Genomic DNA, 18,363 nt, shown 5'->3' with positions numbered 1-18,363 from the left:
AGAAAACTGTTGCCCCGAGTGAGGAAGCCCAACCTACACTCGGACCGTGGACAGGATTCGAAACCATGCGCTTGGAGACCCCTCGGACCCCAAAGCACGCATGGTTTCACTTTACATCAAAAAGTCTGTGTCGATTGTGCAGTTATCACAGCCACACGTCGCTCCCCATAAAATGTTCTTCTTCCATTTTCTGTGTCAGCCTCATAGCTGCTGCAAAGATTTCTATGCCACGGACACTGATCCCCACCCATCGCTATGCCTCACACCACTTCATAAGGCAGCATCGAACACAGCAACTTTTCCGATCCTAAACATTTTTTTTCCCTCAGTGCAGCTTCACCATCTGTGCTTGCTGCTACATCCACACAGTACTTGCCACAATATTCCACTAACTTATCTTTCCACTATCTAATGTTGGACACAGTTTGCTTGGCCGCACCACACTCCGCACTGGCAACACTAGCAACACTGGCTCTTCTCTAATTGTCCTTTTAATTTCAGTCTTTGAGCCACAGTTAAGGCCACTTGCCTACTCTTAATACACTTGTGATGCTCAATTAAGAGTTTTAAGGTCTGTTTGTACTGAAAAATACACAAAATTGTTCACTGATACCAGACACAACACGGTGTTTACGAGCGTCAGCCAGACTTGTTTACAACCGCCTGCTGCCAACTATTGGGCATTTCTGGCAGTACTCAAAGTGTGCGTTTGAATGAATTTGTCAGCCGTCCGGACTTGAGTAGTTATCTGAACACTTGCAAATAAACCTAAATCTGGATAAACGAGGGTTGCGTGTTGGCTAGCGTACCGGAAGACATAGGTTAAGCTAGATTTACGCACCAGTTACGTATCAGTTTAAGTATGCTGACTCTCTCTACCAGGCTATGAGGAGAGACAGACCAGTGAAGTTAGGTTAGATTTCTCCCATCATCAGTTCATGTATTAGCTAGGATACGGTAAGTTTTTTTCATGTACCAATTTACGTATAAGTTTACGTAAAGCAGACTAGTGAAGTTGATTTATGTTAGGTTAGGTTTCCCAGCTGTTCATGTATTAGGTAAGGGTAGGTTACGTTTTTTTCTCACTAATTTACGTATCATTACGTATACTGACACTCGCAGACTATTAGAGGAGGAGAAGCAGAGTAGTTAAGTTGATTTAGGTTCGTTAGGTATACCATCACTGGTTCACGTATATGTTAGGTTTATTTTTTTCACAATAATTTATGTCACAGTTTACGTATAATGACACTCTCACAGACTATTAGAGGAGGAGAAGCAGAGCAGTTAATTTAGGTTTGATTAGGTTAGGTTTCCCATGACCAGTTCATCTGTTAGGTTAGGTTAAGTTTTTCCCACATAGTTTACGTATGAGTTTATGTATATTAAACACTTTATCCCTGGCTAATAGAGGAGGAGCAGGAGACCAGTGGAGATAATTTAGGTTAGGTTAGGTCTACCATCATCTGTTCATGTATTGGTTAAGTTTTTTACGCACCAGTTTACGTATACCAACACACTTTATCCCAGGCTAATAGAGGAGCAGGAGCCAGTGAACTTAATTTAGGTTAGGTTAAGTTAGGTGTATTATAACCATTTCATGTATTAGTCAAGTTTTCTACGCACCATTTTACGCATGAGTTTATGTATACCAACACACTTTATCCCAGGTTATTGTAGGGGGAGAAGGAGACCAGTGGAGATAATTTAGGTAAGGTTAGGTCTTCCGTCATCTGTTCATGAATCGTTTAAGTTTCTACGTAATAGTTTACACATTAGTTTACGTATACTGACACACTTTATCCCAGGTTATTAGAGGAGGAGAAGCAGACCACAGAGGCGAGGGCGGAGGAGCTGGAGAAGTGTGTGGGCTCGGTGGAACACATGATGCTCCGAGGACGTTCCCTGGAGCGCCCCTCACCCCCCATATCGGGCCGCTCCACCCCGAAGTCACACCACTCTCCTTCGCGGGACTACCTGCAGAAATATCACACGGTACGTCGCCAGTGTTGTTTACATTTCTTTATTTTATTGATTGGTACGTAATTTATTGTTCTTTTTCTATTTTCTTCTATTGTTTGCATTTGTTTGTTATTTTTTTTGTTGCGTAATTTATTTTTTTCTATTTTCTTGTATTGTTTGCATTTGTTTTATAATTTTTTGTTGTGTAATTTATCTTTTCCATTTTCTTCTATTGTTTGCATTTGTTTTATCATTTTTTTGTTGCGTAATTTATTTTTCTATTTTCTTCTATTGTTTGCATTTGTTTTATTTTATTTATTGTTGCGTAATTTATTTTCTATTTTCTTCTATTGTTTACATTTAGTTTTGTTTTGTTTACTTTGTATTGCAAAGTTTAGTGGGTTTTTTTATGTGTTGCTTTTGCTGCTGTTGTTTACGTCGCTATTGTTGTTTATGTTTATTTTATTTATTTTTATTTCTATTCTGAATTTTATCGTTTTTCTTGATTTTATTTTTACTTTTATCATGTAGTTTTTTTTTTTTGTTATTTTTATTGTTTACGTTTGTTTATTTATTTCTATTTTGCTATTTTTTACGTTGATTTTCTTTTTGTTTAAGTATTTTTTTATATTTTTGTTGTTTACGTTTGTTTATTTATTTTATTTTAGTTTTTTTACATTGATTTTCATTTTGTTTACGTATTTTTTTATTTTTGTTTACGTTAGTTTTTTTATTTTATTTATTTATTTATTTGTTTTGGAGCGTTTAGTGTTTTTTTTATGTTTGCTTTGTTTATATTATAAGCTTTTTTTTCATGTTTTTTTCCGATTTTTGAAGTTTTATTATGTCTGATTGGATCGCTTGTCTTGTTTTGTTTGTTTGTTTGTTTGTTCCCTTATATTGGATATTCTAGCGTTTCTCTTATTTTTTGCTTATATGTTTACGTTTGTCTTGTTTTTTTTTTTCACTTTGTTTATATTTCTCATTTTTTGCTTATTTGTTTACGTTTGTCTTGTTTTTTTGTTTATTTCACTTTGTTTACATTTCTCTTATTTTTTTGTTTATTTTTTCACCTTGTTTACGTTTCTCTGTTGATTTTTTTCTTGTAATTTATTTTTTTTTCATCTTTTATTAATTTTTTACCATTTTGTTTGTTTATTGATGTATTTTTTGTTCTCATATTTTTGTTTGTTTATTTTTAACTTTGTTTGCTTTTCTCTTGTTTTTTTATTCATTTTTTTTGTCAATTTTGCTTTTTCTGTTTTTTTATATTTTTTTCTATTTGATTCTTGTTTACGTTTCTTGTTTTCGTTTTCTTTATGGCTTATTTACTTGTTTATGATATTTCTTCTTTTCTTTCCTTGTTTTTCTTTCTTTTTCCTTGTTTTTATCTTCGTTTTTTTATATTTATCATGTTTTTCTCCTTTCTCTCTCTTTATTCTTGTTATTTTTCTTCCTTTTCCCATTTCTATCAGTCGTTTTTCTGTTTTTCTCTTCATTTTATATTTCTCTCTCTCTCTCTCTCTCTCTCTCTCTCTCTCTCTCTCTCTCTCTCTCTCTCTCTCTCTCTCTCTCTCTCTCTCTTAGAAATAGAAGCATGCCAATCTTAGTGTTAGGAAAAATGAGAGTTTGATTCTGCTTTAGATGGTTGCAAGTGCTCTCTCTCTCTCTCTCTCTCTCTCTCTCTCTCTCTCTCTCTCTCTCTCTCTCTCTCTCTCTCTCTCTCTCTCTCTCTCTCTCTCTCAGTGTAGTCTGGATTGTCTGATAGCTTAAAAGAGAGCGAGGTGTGTTTAGGGGGGGGTGGAGAGAAAGCCTTCTACTGTGGTAGTGATGGTGGTGGTAGAAGAATAAACCCAGAATTTGCACTCACTATTATTATTATTATTATTTTTTTTTATTGCATAATTTTTAGTTTTCATTTATTTTTTACGGTTTTGTTTCAGTTCCTATATTTTGTGGCTTTGTGTGTTTGTGTGTGCGTGTTTGCTTTTGTTTGTGTGTTTTTATTTTTTTTATTTCTACGCTTTATTTCCCATACTACGTTGTTTGTGTGTGTTTGTTTACATGTCGCTGGCTGGCTGGCTGGCTGATTGTCGTGTATGTACGTGCGTCTGTGTGTTTGTCTGTGTGTTTGCTTTCACTGTATCCAAATCATTTACTCAATTTTTCTTCTGTTCCTATTTTGTATACATGTGGCTGACTGTGGCTGTGGCTGTGGCTGTTTGCTTTGACTGTTGCGTGTGTACATCTGTCCGTCTGTTTACCTGTGTGTTGCGTGGCTGGCTAATTTCATGTCTCTTTTTAATCTTGTAATGCGTAATGGTAGAATTTCTTTGGTTAGGTTAGGTTCAGCTGGGTTTAAAGTTAAGTTAGGTTAGGTTAGGTTAAGTTAGACAGCTTAGTTTTAAAGTTAGATTAGGTTAGGTTAAGTTAGACGGCTGGGTTTCAAGTTAGGTTAGGTTAGGTTAGAATTGGTTGTTTGCTAAATATCACAGAGAAGGAGGAGGAGGAGGAGGAGGAAGATAAAGGAAGGGAAATGAGATGAAAGAGGAGGAGGAGGTGGAGGAGGAAGATAAAATGATAAGAAGTGAGAAATCAGGTGTAGGAGGAAGAAGAGTAAGAGGAGGAGGAGGAGGAGGAGGAAGAAGAGGAGGAGGAGGAGGTGGAGGAAGATAAATTGATGATATGAAGAGAAATGAAACAAAGGAGGAGGAAGAGGAAGGTAGAGGGATAATGTGAAGAGAGGAATGAGGTGTAGGAGGAAGAAGAGGAAGAGGAGGAAGAGGAAGAGGAGGAAAATATATTGACTTGATAACATAAGGAAGAAGAAGAGGAGGAGGAGGAGGAGGAAGAGGAAGAGCTGTAAGATATCCAGACTAATGTAATTCTCTTCTTTTAACCCAGTAACTCTCTCTCTCTCTCTCTCTCTCTCTCTCTCTCTCTCTCTCTCTCTCTCTCTCTCTCTCTCTCTCTCTCTCTCTCTCTCATTCATTAACTCAATTTTATCTCTATCTCTTATCCCTCACTCAATCTCTATCTCTCAGTTTCTCTCACCTCTATCTCTCACTCTCACAAATCTCACACTATCAAATCTCTCTTCTCTTCTAATCCAGTAAACCTATCTCTATTTCTCTCTCTAATCTCTGTCTCTTACATTCCCTACTAGCAAATCTCTTTTCTAATTCTCTTTATCTCTCACTTTCTCTCACTTCTCTATCTCATTCATATATTCCCTACTAGCAAATCTCTTCTCTAATTCTCTTTATCTGTAATTTCTGTGGCCTTTACAATTTTAGCCTTGCCCAGAAACCAGTAGCCTGTATATAAGTAGATAAGACTGAGCTTTGATATTTAGTTAAGTCTCTCCTGTCTGTGTCTTTCTCAAACCTGCATTATTGGTCAAGGTATATATATATTTACTATTTCTTTACCCTTCACCTGTTTGCTAGGGTGTACAGAGGGTGCAGGAAGGTACAGGCTGTAACAGGGTACAGGGTGCAGCAAAAAGGGTATATTTTTAAATGCTTCCTCACTCTTATGCTACTTTTTTCCGAAGGCTCTTGTTGAAGTAATGTGGGTTTTTCAAGGGTGTTTTTATGGTTCCAGTGACAGTTTTACCTAGAATTTTTGCATTATTAAGTGAGAAACAATGTCATTCAGGTTTTCAAGGGTGTTTTATGGTTCCAGTGACAGGTTTACCTAGATTTTTTGCATTATTAACTGAGAAACAATGTCATGCAGGTTTTTAAGGGTGTTTTTATGGCTCCAATGACAGATTTACCTAGAATTTTTGCATTATTAACTGAGAAACAATGTCATGCAGGTTTTTAAGGATGTTTTTAGGGCTCCAGTGACAGATTAACAAGGTTTCTGCATTATTAACAGGAGAAACAATAAGTGATGCAGGTTTTCAAGAGTGTTTTTAAGGTTCTAGTGACAGATTAACACCATTTCCACATTACCAACTGGAGAAACACCCTTAAAAACCTGACTAATCATCTCTGTGGCCTTGGAAAACAGTGGTGAGAGAGCTGTGTCTCAGGATAGAGGCAGAAATCTATAGTAACAGTGTTGTGTGTGTTGGGAGAGGTTTCACTGTTCTCTAGTGTGTGTGTGAGTGCGTGTATATGTGTGTGTGTGCGTGTGAGGGATGTTTTTCACTGTTCTGTTGTGTGTGTTTGTTAGGCACCTGCTGGCATGTCCCCCTCTCATATGTACAAGTTTATGAGCGAACGCCGCCTTTCTGGGGACTCTCTGCCGGGATCTCAGGTAATGCACAGACCCTCACACCTTACCACTGCCTCCACCACACCTCCACCACACCTCCACTGGTACCACCTCTTACCCAGTGTCCAGTACCATCGCTCCACATTATACCTACTACTACTACTGTTATTCAAGATCTGTTACCCATATCCACTACTACTATTACTACTACTTCCACCAGCATCACCACTGCCATCACCACCACCACCACTACCCTTGCATAATTACTAACATTATTATTTTTGTGTTTATATAGATTTGTAACATAATTCACAGTTTTTCCCAACATACAACTCTTATTGTATGATAAAAGTGCAATGTATACTACTACTACTACTACTGCTACTACTGCTACTGCTACTACTATTGCTACTGCTACTACTACTGCTACTACTACTTTTTCTATTCTCATGCACTGAAATGTTTAAGAATGAAATGACAAAAACTAAACAAGTAAATGAAGTTTGCAAAAATAGTAGATGTGATAAACTACACACACACACACACACACACACACACACACACACACACACACACACACACACACACACACACACACACACACACACAACTAATTGCAGTCTTACCTCTTCATTAGTGTGTGTGTGTGTGTGTGTGTGTGTGTGTGTGTTTGGTCTTCACAATGCACAGATTTCACTCCCGCACTTAGCACTTTGTTCCTCCCAAGTTCTGGTCAGCTGTTCCTCCACTTCCAAGTAAGCTTGATTAATATGTGGAGGAGGAAGAGGAGGAGGAGAATGAGATAAATAGTTAAAATGTCATTACTATTTGTTCTTTTACTGCTCTTGTTTTCTTTCACTTTCATGTAAATTGACAAAAAAACTGCAAAAAGACAAACAAGATCACAATATACTCACCTACGTTCAGTTTCACCCAACACAAACAACAAACAAACGATTCAAAACATCATTACTCACATTCTTCATTTTGACGTAAACTATAGCTGGGAAATAACATGACAAAAACAGTCTCTTCATTGTGACAGTTTAGGTCACAAACAACAACAAACAGCAAACTTACAGAGAGCTTAAAAATACCACTACTTGCATCCATTTTTAAGTAAACCAAAAAAAAAAAAAAAAAAAAGTCAAAACATTTTTACTTGCTTTCATTTATATGTGAACCGGCAAAGAAAATACGTCAAAACACTATTACTTGCACTCAAAACACCATTACTTTCATCTTTACGTACTCCAAGAAAGCACTTGAAACAGCATTACTTTCTTTCATCTTTACGTAAACCAAGAAATCACTCAAAACTCAATTACTTTCATCTTTACGTACACCAAGAAAGCACTTGAAACAGCATTACTTGCTTTCATCTTTACGTAAACCAAGAAAGCACTGAAAACACCATTACTTTCTTTCATCTCTATGTAAACGAAGAAAGCACAACTTAAACAAAAAATCACTTAGAACACCATTACTTGCTTTCATCTTTACGTAAACCAACAAAAAGAGACAAAACCACACCATTATGTCCCCGCCTTTAGAAATACAGTTTTCTCTCATACACACCAAATTTCAATGCTAAGAAACTGAATAAAAAAAAAAACATGCAAACCTCCCTTTAAAAATACAGTTTTCTCTAATACACACCAAATTTCAATGCTAAGAAAGTGAATAAAAGATTAAAAAAAAACACGCAAACCTCCCTTTAGAAATACAGTTTTCTCTAATACACACCAAATTTTAATGCTAAGAAACTGAATAAAAAAAAAAAAAAACACGCAAACCTCTCTTTGAAAATACAGTTTTCTCTCAGACACACCAAATTTGAATGCTTGGAAACCTAATTAAAACAAAAAGACACAAACCTCTATTAGAAATACCGTTTTCTTTCACGTACATCAGTTTCAGATACTAATAAACCCACTCCACACTTGTACCATGTAGAAAATCACTATATATAAACAATACGGTCTTTCCTTTAGCTGTACGTAAGTTTCCTTTTTAGTTACGTTAAGATATTGCCGCTATTAATCCCCAGGTAAGGTTTGGCATGCGTCTCCGCTTGATAAATAGTCACAGCTGTGGTTCGTTCAGCGTAACTTGGCGGGAAAGCTCGGCCTGATGGTGTATTATTTACGTTTACGCCTTGGGACAATTCTAGGCTTTTAAATGCTGTGGTACTTTCCCTCATTAAGTCAGTCATTCTGTGTGATATTTTGTTCCCTCTCTCTCTCTCTCTCTCTCTCTCTCTCTCTCTCTCTCTCTCTCTCTCTCTCTCTCTGGGTCGTTTTTCTATCGATTTCTTAACTTTTTACCATTTTTATCTTGTTTTTCTCGTATTTTTCTCTTTTTTCATCTATTTCTTTTTTTTTTCCTGTACCTAGTTTATCTTTTCTTTTATTATGTCTAGTTTCACTCTTTTCTTTTCTTTCTTTATTTTTTTACTGTTTTATTCTTCTACTCATATTTCTTTAATATTGACTGATTGATTGAGTGATGCATTAAATTAACATAAAAATTTGCACCTCCTACAGTCATGTGTCCCTGAGTCACTTTAAGACAGTGTAGTAATGCCTTAAACAAAATAGGTAAGAGTCAGTGGGAGATTTGAGTGTAGAAGGAGCTAAATGGCTTTCGGACTCAGCCTCCTGTCTACCACTAACCAATCAGAATTCAAGGAGCAAAGTGGACGGGGCAGGTGGGGCTTATTCGCCAAGTTAAGCTGAACGGACTGTGGTAAATGTATGTACTTGTATAGAAAAGACATAGATAAACTTTAGACTTTAGAAATAGATATAAACTTGCACATAGATACTAAACAAGCCTTTATAAATACACCGCACTGCTCTCTATTAAATTACGTAAAGTAACGCCCTCACCTCAACACCCAAGAAATTACGTTCCTTTGCCTCGAGGTGTTGCTGTGATGCTGTGGTGGGTGTTGCTGTGTGACGTACGTATTCTGAGCAACACTGTAAATACGTCGCTTGGCCGAATGTGTGTGTGTTGCGAATTTTGTGTTGGTTTGTTTTTGTAAAGATTGCTGGATACGTAATGTTGAGTTACCACCATTATTGTTAGTTATTATTATTATTATTGGTATTTGCTTTAACGTAATGTAAAAAATGTTAGGTTTTGTTGTTATTGTTGATTTTAATGTAACGTACGTATTGATAGGTGTTATTATTATTATTATTATTATTATCATCTATTATTGTCTTCAAAGAAAGTTAAGTTTAAAGCTTTTAGTAATTTATTTGAGTTTATAGGTAATTTTAAAAGATTATTATTATTATTATTATTATTATTATTATTATTATTATTATTACTATTGATTATCTCTTTCGACAGATTATTGCAATTATGTTTGAGAAGTGTATGTAATTTTAATTTTTTCAGGTGCATACAATAGTAACTTCATTCATTTTCTTTATAACACACACACACACACACACACACACACACACACACACACACACACACACACACACACACACACACACACATATTGGAGTGGTGAATTGACCTTGTCATTTTCTTCCCCCCACTGACTCCCTCTCATTCTCCTTGCCTTCCCTTCCCTTCCTGTGTGGTGGTACAGTAACACTCCACCACCACCATCACCACCACCACCACCACCACCACCACCACCACCACCACCACCACCACCATCACTCCCTCCCTTTGTCCCTCCGTCACCACCCTTAATACTTACTGTGTCATGTCTAGAAATTTGTAACGTCAGACACTTTCCTCTCAGTGAGTCATCTTTAGATTGCCTTACAAGCTTTCAGAATATTGGATCACACTCACAATTCTCAAAGTTTAATGTTCTAAAAAGTGATTTTTCGTGTGACATTACGTAAAGTGACAATTAAACATGCATTCTGCCCTTAACCAATGACTAACAGTGTAACAGCATAGCAGTACATAACAGACTAAACACGCATCACTACGACAACTAACACCATAAACCGTAGCATTACGTAAACCAACCAGAGACTTAACACATTATAACTAGCACCACCACACTTAACCTAACCTAACCTACTTATTCATCTCCACAGGGCAACTTATCGAACATGAACCGAGTGGAGGGGTGCGACGAAAACCAGGTATCTTTGGGGGTGCGTAGCGATGGTTCTCCCCCTACGCCCCGCTCCCTACGCCTCATGATGCCTGCCTCTATAGCCCCCCTACAAGTCTGGTGCCGGCGGGTAACAGCCTGGCCAGCATGGGGCCACCCCCACAGCACCTCGGCAACCTGGCAGCGTCTTCGGAGGATCTGAGGAGGTATACACCCGTGCCTGAACACTCACCCGCCTCTGCTCTTACGCCTGCTGCTCCACACCACCTCCCATGCTCACCAGGGTATTGTATTTGCCTCACCACCACCTCCTACACCTCCTCCACCTCCTCTTGCTCCCTCCTGGTTGCCCTCATACACATACACACACACATACACACATACACACAAATCTTCGTTTCTGTTTCTCTTTTTTTCTCAGTGTCAATTTTTTTTTTTTTCATCGTTTTTCCCTTTATTTTTGTTTTCATTCAGTCTCTGTTTCTCTTTCTCTTAATGTCATCGTCTATTTTGTCATTTTTATTCTTTTTCTTTATTTATCATTTGCTGTCATCACTGTCAGTACTTGAGAATATTATCTTCACACACTCACACACACTCACACATTATGGTCTCTTGTTTCTCTTTCTCTCTCTCTCTCTCTCACATTTTTTCTTATTTCCCCTTTTCTCTTTTATTTATTCTTCATTTGCTATCATCACTGTCTATTCTTAATATTACCTTTAACATCACTATATCTGTCTTTTCTCTGTCTTTACCTCTGATTTCTGTCTTTATTTCACACACACACACACACACACACACACGGCCCGGTAGCTCAGTGGTTAGAGCGGTGGCTTCACAAGCCAGATAACCGAGTTCGATTCCCGGCCGGGTGGAGATATTTGGGTGTGTCTCCTTTCACGTGTAGCCCCTGTTCACCTAGCAGTGAGTAGGTACGGGATGTAAATCGAGGAGTTGTGACCTTGTTGTCCCGGTGTGTGGTGTGTGCCTGGTCTCAGACCTATCCCAAGATCGGAAATAATGAGCTCTGAGCTCGTTCCGTAGGGTAACGTCTGGCTGTCTCGTCATAGACTGCAGCAGATCAAACAGTGAATTACACACACACACACACACACACACACACACACACACACACACACACACACACACACACAGGAGGGTAGCCAGTCACTGCCTCACCAAGCTGGCCCACTAACAAACTAACTAATATTTTGCTGAGAGAGGGGCATTCAATTCTTCCCTCCTCCTTCACACTGTCTTGTAGGGAAATGTGCATAAACTCTGAACTCTACGTGATTTTTATCGCAGCATTGTTTCTGAGGTCAATTTTTACATTAACTTTGATGAAACGTGATTTTTATTGAGTAGTCGGTTTTTCTTTACGATTTTAACTTTTATTTTTGTGCGTAAATATTTGTGCCTAGACTTGTACAAAATAATTTTAGGTGTTAATTTTATGTACCAGTTAACAAGTAAATTCTCACCATGGAAACAAGAACACATACGTAATTTTTCAGTCCATATTAATAGTAATTTTTACAAGTGAATAAATGCGTAAACTTAAATACGTAATAAAATCGTCCATTAACAAATAAATTCTCATCTATGGAACAAGAACACACAATTTTAAGCTTAATTTATGATTGTAAAGGAAAAACAATTAAGGAAGGAAAGGGTAAGCTTAATTTATGAGTGTCAGGGAAAATAAAAGTGAAGGAAGGAATATAAGCTTAATTTTGAGTATCAAGAAAAAAAAGTGAAGGAAGGAATATAAGCTTAATTTTTGAGTATCAAGGAAAAAAAAGTGAAGGAAAGAATGTAAGCTTAATTTACGAATATCACGGCAAAAAAAAAAAAAAAAAAGTGTGAAATGGAAAAAGGGTGTGTGTCCGTCTCTCTCCCTCGCTGCAGCTTCCCAAACACAAGCTTTTCTTTGCAGCTTGAAGCATTAACAACTCCCCAACCACCAGAAGGTATCAATATTAACACTGGCAGGAAGATTAAGACTAACCAAAGCTCTTCTCTTGCTCTCTATGAACCTCTTGTCACTTTTTGTCATTAATGTTCGTGGTTAGTGTGGGAAAAGATGTTTGTTTGTTTATTTGATCACTTTTGGTAATTAATGTTTGTGGTTAGTGTGGGAAAAGATGTTTGTTTGTTTATTTGATCACTTTTGGTAATTAATGTTTGTGGTTAGTGTGGGAAAAGATGTTTGTTTGTTTATTTAATAACTTTTGGTAATTAATGTTTGTGGTTAGTGTGGGAAAAGATGTTTGTTTGTTTATTTAATCACTTTTGGTAATTAATATTCGTGGTTAGTGTGGGAAAAGATGTTTGTTTGTTTATTTAATCACTTTTGGTAATTAATGTTTGTGATTAGTGTGGGAAAAGATGTTTATTTATTTATTTGATCACTTTTGGTAATTAATGTTTGTGGTTAGTGTGGAAAAAGATGTTTATTGTTTTTATTATTTATTTTAGTAATGGAATGAGGTAATTGGGAGTTTTCATTGATTTATTGTTTATTCTTATTATTTGTTTTTATTATTTGTTTTTATTAGCAACAGAATGAGGCAATTGTGTTTTCATTTGTTTATTGACTCAAAAGGAAGTGAGTTTATAGTCTCTTCTCATCAGTAAATGTTTGAAAAGGTGTACTCCCTTGAAGAGAATGAAAGAGTTTATTAATTATTGATGAGAGCAAAGAAAAATGTGTGTTGCCTCTTCTCATCAGTTAATGTTTGCAAAGATGTACTCCCTTGAAGAAAAAAATGTTTAGTTATTTACATTACGTAGTTTTTAAGAGATGTATATATTACCCGAGAGAAGAAAGTCAAAAGATACATTACGTAGTTTTTAAAAGATGTATTACCTCAGAGAAGAAAGTTAAAAGATACATTACGTAGTTTTTAAAAGATGTATATATTACCCGAGAGAAGAAAGTCAAAAGATACATTACGTAGTTTTTTAAAGATGTATTATCCCAGAGAAGAGACTGAAAGCAAGATACATTACGTAGTTTTAAAAGATGTATTACCTCAGAGAAGGAAGTCAAAAGATACATTACGTAGTTTTTAAAAGATGTATTACCCCAGAGAAGAGACTAAAAGCAAGATACATTATGTAGTTTTAAAAGATGTATTACCCGAGAGAAGAGACTAAAAGCAAGATACATTACGTAGTTTTTTAAAGACGTATTACCCAAGAGAAGAGACAAAAGCAAGATTCATTACGTAGTTTTTAAAAGATGTATTACCCAAGAGAAGAGACTAAAGCAAGATACATTACGTAGTTTTCAAAAGTTGTATTACCCAAGAGAAGAGACTAAAGCAAGATACATTACGTAGTTTTTAAAAGATGTATTACCTCAGAGAAGACTAAAAGCAAGATACATTACGTAGATTTTCAATTACATATTACCTCGGAGAAGAAAGTCGAAGTAAAAATAGAGTAATGGGTGTTGCAGCATTGACTTAAGCTTACAACCAGTAGTGGGTCAGCTTGAACCTCTCCTTTAAGCCTAAGTTTGTTTTTAATTTAAGCTTAGCCACTTTTAAGCAAGCGCTACCACTAACCCAAGAGTGTGAGAGAGAGAGAGAGAGTTTATGAATGTGTTTGAGATTCTTTAATGTTTATGTATGTATGTGTGTGCGTGAGAGAGAGAGAGAGAGAGAGAGAGAGAGTTCATGAATGTGTGTGTATGAAATTCTTTAGCATTTATTTTGTGTGTGTGTGTGTGTGTGTGTGAGAGAGAGAGAGAGAGAGAGAGAGAGACTGTGTGTGTGTGTGTGTGTGTGTGTGTGTGAGTTTCCAATACTTATACGTTTAGTGAGAGAGTAGCCCGTTTGAGTGTGTTTGGTAGCAGTGCCAGTCTATACAGTGCTTGAGTGTCAGTCTAGGGCACTGTTGGGGACGGGTGCCTGGCTGTTCCTGCTCCTAAGCTTTCCGTGTCACCCCATACACCCCGCCCTAGAAAGATTCGTACCCCAGGCGTTGTATAGGCTTACTCTCATAGGCTGGTGAAGAAATTAGGCTTAGAAAATTGTAATCCGGATGAAATTTTTGTCCCACCCTGTACGCTTCGCCCTAGAAAGCTTCGTACCCCAGGCGTTGTATAGGCTTACTCATAGGCTAGTGAAGAAATTTTTGTGTCACCCTGTATATTAGGTCGAAGTCATAATCCTGCAGAAATTTTTGTCTCACCCTGTACGCTCCGTCGTAGAAAACCTTGTACCTCAGGCGTTGTATAGGCTTACTCTCATAGGCTGGTGAAGAAATTTTTGTGTCACCCTGTATATTAGGCATGGAAAATCACAATCCTGATGAAATTTTTGTCCCACCCTGTATGCTCCGTCCTAGAAAACCTAGTACCTTGGGTGTTATATAGGCTTAATCTTATAGGCTGGTGAAGAAATTTTTGTCTGCTCACCCTGTACATTTAGGCCTAATAAGTCTCACAATATAGAATTTGTATAGGATCTTTTGATATAGGCTGGTGTTGGGAGCATTTTGTCTCATCCTGTACATTAGGCCTATCTGGTACCTTAAGCATTGTATAGGCTCTGTTATAGGCCGGTGAAGGGATTTTTTTTGTCTTACTCTATATATTTAGACCTAATAAACTTACAAGCTCTCCTTTATAGGCTGGTGTGGGAAATTTTTTGTCTATATATTTAAGCCAACAAAATCTATAGGCTCTCTTTATTATAGGGTGGTGTGGGAAATTTTTGTCTATATATTTAAGCCAACAAAATCTATAGGCTCTCTTTTTTTATAGGCTGGTGTGGGGAATTTTTGTCTATATATTTAAGCCAACAAAATCTATAGGCTCTTTATATAATAGGCTTTCTGTTATAGGCCAGCTTGGTGTATGAAATAGGTAAGATTATTTTAGGTTAGGATAGGATAGGATAGGATTATAAGGTTAGGTTAGGTTAGTTTAGGATAGGATAGGATTGTAAGGTGTAGAAATGAGACTAGTTTATTTTATCATTATCTTCTTTATTCCCAGTTATTCACTAAACTTCAGAATTTGCATGAAGTTTGGACGTAATTCTTGGTTTCATATGCTACGTTGTGTCGATTGGTTAGTGTACAGAAATGAGGACTTGTTTCATTGACCAGTTCATTGTATCAGTGTCTGTTAATTCCCACATATTCACTAAACTTCCAAATTTATGTAAAGAGTGGACCTAATTCTTGATAATGGATTCATATACTACGTTGTGTTGATTTGTTAGTGTACAGAAATGAGGACTTGTTTCATTGACCAGTCTTTTAATTCCCACATATTCACTAAAACTTCCAAATTTACGTAAAGAGTGGACTTAATTCTTGATAATGGATTCATATGCTACGTTGTGTTGGTTTGTTAATTTACAGAAATGAGGACTTGTTTCATTGACCAGTTCATTGTATCAGTGTCTTCTTGATTCACTTGTTCGCCAAACTCAAGAATTTATGTGATATGTGGACATAACTCTTGGTTTTATTTGTTGTTATTCTCTCATCATATGAGTTCATGTGAAGACGTAATTTTTCTTATATAGTTTTGCAGGCCAGTTTGTTTATTCATTCAGTTTACATTTTACCTTGACAATCCCCAACTGTTTACTCCTTTCTATTACAAGTTCATGTAAAGACACATTTTTTATAGTTTTACAGGCTAGTTTACGTATATATATCAATTAGTTACGTATTAGCTTGACAATCCCCAACTATTCATTTCTTTCTATTACGAGTTCATGTAAAGACACATTTTTTATAGTTTTACAGGCTAGTTTACGTATATATATCAATTAGTTACGTATTAGCTTGACAATCCCCAACTATTCATTTCTTTCTATTATGAGTTCATGTAAAGACACATTTTTTTATAGTTTTACAGGCTAGTTTACGTATATATATATCAATTAGTTACGTATTAGCTTGACAATCCCCAACTATTCATTTCTTTCTATTACGAGTTCATGTAAAGACGCATTTTTTATAGTTTTACAGGCTAGTTTATGTATATCAGTTAGTTACGTATTAGCTTGACGATCCCCAATGAACATCTTTACATGAACTCTGCCTTTCGAGTTTATGTAAAGACGTAATGTTCTTAGTTTCACAGGCTAGTTTACATATATCATTTCATTCACTCTACGTATAAGCTTGATCCCCAACAATTCCCTCCTCTACTTGCATTACGAGTTAGTGAAATTTTGATGTAATTGAGGCATCTGTAAAGAGTTGCCAGAAAAACGCGTGGGGCTTACGATGTTTAGTTTTGCTTGAGTTTCCCGAGAACCTTTGATGTTTGCATGTGTGTGTGTGTGTGTGTGTGTGTGTGAGAGCAAAAGGCTAACTATACGTGGTTTTGTTTGTCTGTTCGTCTGTTTGTTAATCTGTCAATATTACGTATTATTTTTTTCATTTATTTATTTTTTTATTGTCTAAATTAAGAGATTTTTTTGAGAGGGGGTGGTTATCTGTCTGTCTGTCTGTCTGTTTGTCTTGTCTGTTTGTGTTGTGCTTGTCATTGGTGTATGTGTGTGTTAGATTTAAAAATAAGAATGTGAAAAATGTGAAAATAGAGGAACTTATGATGGAAGAGAACAGAGGAAAATAAATAAAGGGGAAAAGAGAAAAATTAAGAGAGATTGTGAATGGGAGAGAAACAAAAATAGAATGATAGGAAATGGAAAAAAGAGGAGAGATATTAACTGGAAGGATGAAAGAAGGGAAATAGAAGAACTAGAAGATGGAAAATAGGAAGAAAAGAAGAATTAACTTGAAGGGTGAAAGAAGAGAGAAATAGAGAGAAAAGAGGAGGAAGATTAACTGGAAGGATGGAAGAGAAATAAAAGAGATGAGAAGATAAGAGATAAGAGAAAGAGAAGAATAGGAGATAGAAAAAAAGAAAAAATATAGAAACTCAAAGAAAAATGTTTAAATGAATGTGTGTGTGTGTGTGTGTGTGTGTGTGTGTGTGTGTTTGTTGTGATGTGTATGATGTCTGTGTATGTGTGTGTATCCATGTGTTTTGTGCCTGTGTGTGTGTGTGTGTTTGTGTGTGTTGTTATGTGTACTTTGTGTGTGTGTGTGTGTGTGTGTGTGTGCACGTCCATATGTGTACGTGTGTTGTCATGTGTACGATGTCTGTGTATGTGTGTGTATCCATGTGTTTGTGCCTGTGTGTGTTGTCATGTGTACTCCGTGTGTTTGTGTGTATGTGTGTGTGTGTGTTGTGATGTGTACAATATGTGTGTGTGTCCATATGTGTGTATGTGTGTGTGTACGTAAGCAGTGTGTTGGTGTGCGTCCAAACTAACATGGAGTGTGTGGGTGCGGTGTGTGTTTGCAGAGCCAGTGTTGGCAACCCCCCCATGGCCCTGATCCCCGCAAACTGCAGCCTCCTCTCCAGCCCCATGCTAAGGTTAACACTGTGCTCTCGTCGCTAACACTTCCCTTCCCCCCTACACCCACCCACCCTGGCCCATCACACCCCCCACCGACCGTCTCTCTCACTGATGGAATGCTATGCTGTGGCCTTACCTAACCTAACCTAACCTAGCCTAGCCTAGCCTAGCCTAGCTTTTACTGTACTTTTCTGTCTCTAACCACTGATGTTATGTGCTAGCTTTACCTATCCTAACCTATCCTATCCTATCCTATCCTCTCTTATTCTATTATTACCCAATCTAGCCTAACCTAACCTAACCTAACCTTGTACTATATAGCCTAGACACCCCCCCTGCTTCCCTCTGCCCTCTATCCCCTCAGGCCTCTTCCCTCTCCTCCTGCCTGCCCCAGTGGTCCCTGCATGGTAGAGTAGAAAAGGCAAGGTCAGATCAGGTGGTGGTGGTGGTGGTCGTCAGGTCACCAGCCACGCCACTCCGGGAAGCTGACCAGGAAGATGTGAAGTGATGAAGGTTTCTCTCTCTCTCTCTCTCTCTCTCTCTCTCTCTCTCTCTCTCTCTCTCTCTCTCTCTCTCTCTCTCTCTCTCTCTCTCTCTCTCTCTCATTTTTTTTTTCAGTTTAATTCTTTTCTCTATCTAACTTTCATCTATTTTCTCTCTCTCTCTCTC

At 37.1% G+C, this 18,363-nt stretch overlaps 1 protein-coding gene across 1 annotated transcript in view; it reads left to right on the top strand.

Annotated features, from left to right (window-relative positions):
- Positions 1-18,363, top strand: part of LOC123520236 (liprin-alpha-1-like) — a 68,947-nt gene that overhangs the window by 42,505 nt on the left and 8,079 nt on the right. Inside the window, 5 exon segments of the mRNA XM_045282384.1 lie at positions 1,809-1,995; positions 6,148-6,231; positions 10,269-10,391; positions 10,394-10,572; positions 17,640-17,711. Of these exon segments, the coding sequence (XP_045138319.1) occupies positions 1,809-1,995; positions 6,148-6,231; positions 10,269-10,391; positions 10,394-10,572; positions 17,640-17,711 (645 nt within the window).

This window comes from Portunus trituberculatus, chromosome 1 (assembly GCF_017591435.1).
Source record: "Portunus trituberculatus isolate SZX2019 chromosome 1, ASM1759143v1, whole genome shotgun sequence".
Classification (NCBI taxonomy): Eukaryota; Metazoa; Arthropoda; class Malacostraca; order Decapoda; family Portunidae; genus Portunus; species Portunus trituberculatus.
Note: the sequence above shows the minus strand (reverse complement) of the source record. Positions and strands in the feature narration are given on the sequence as shown.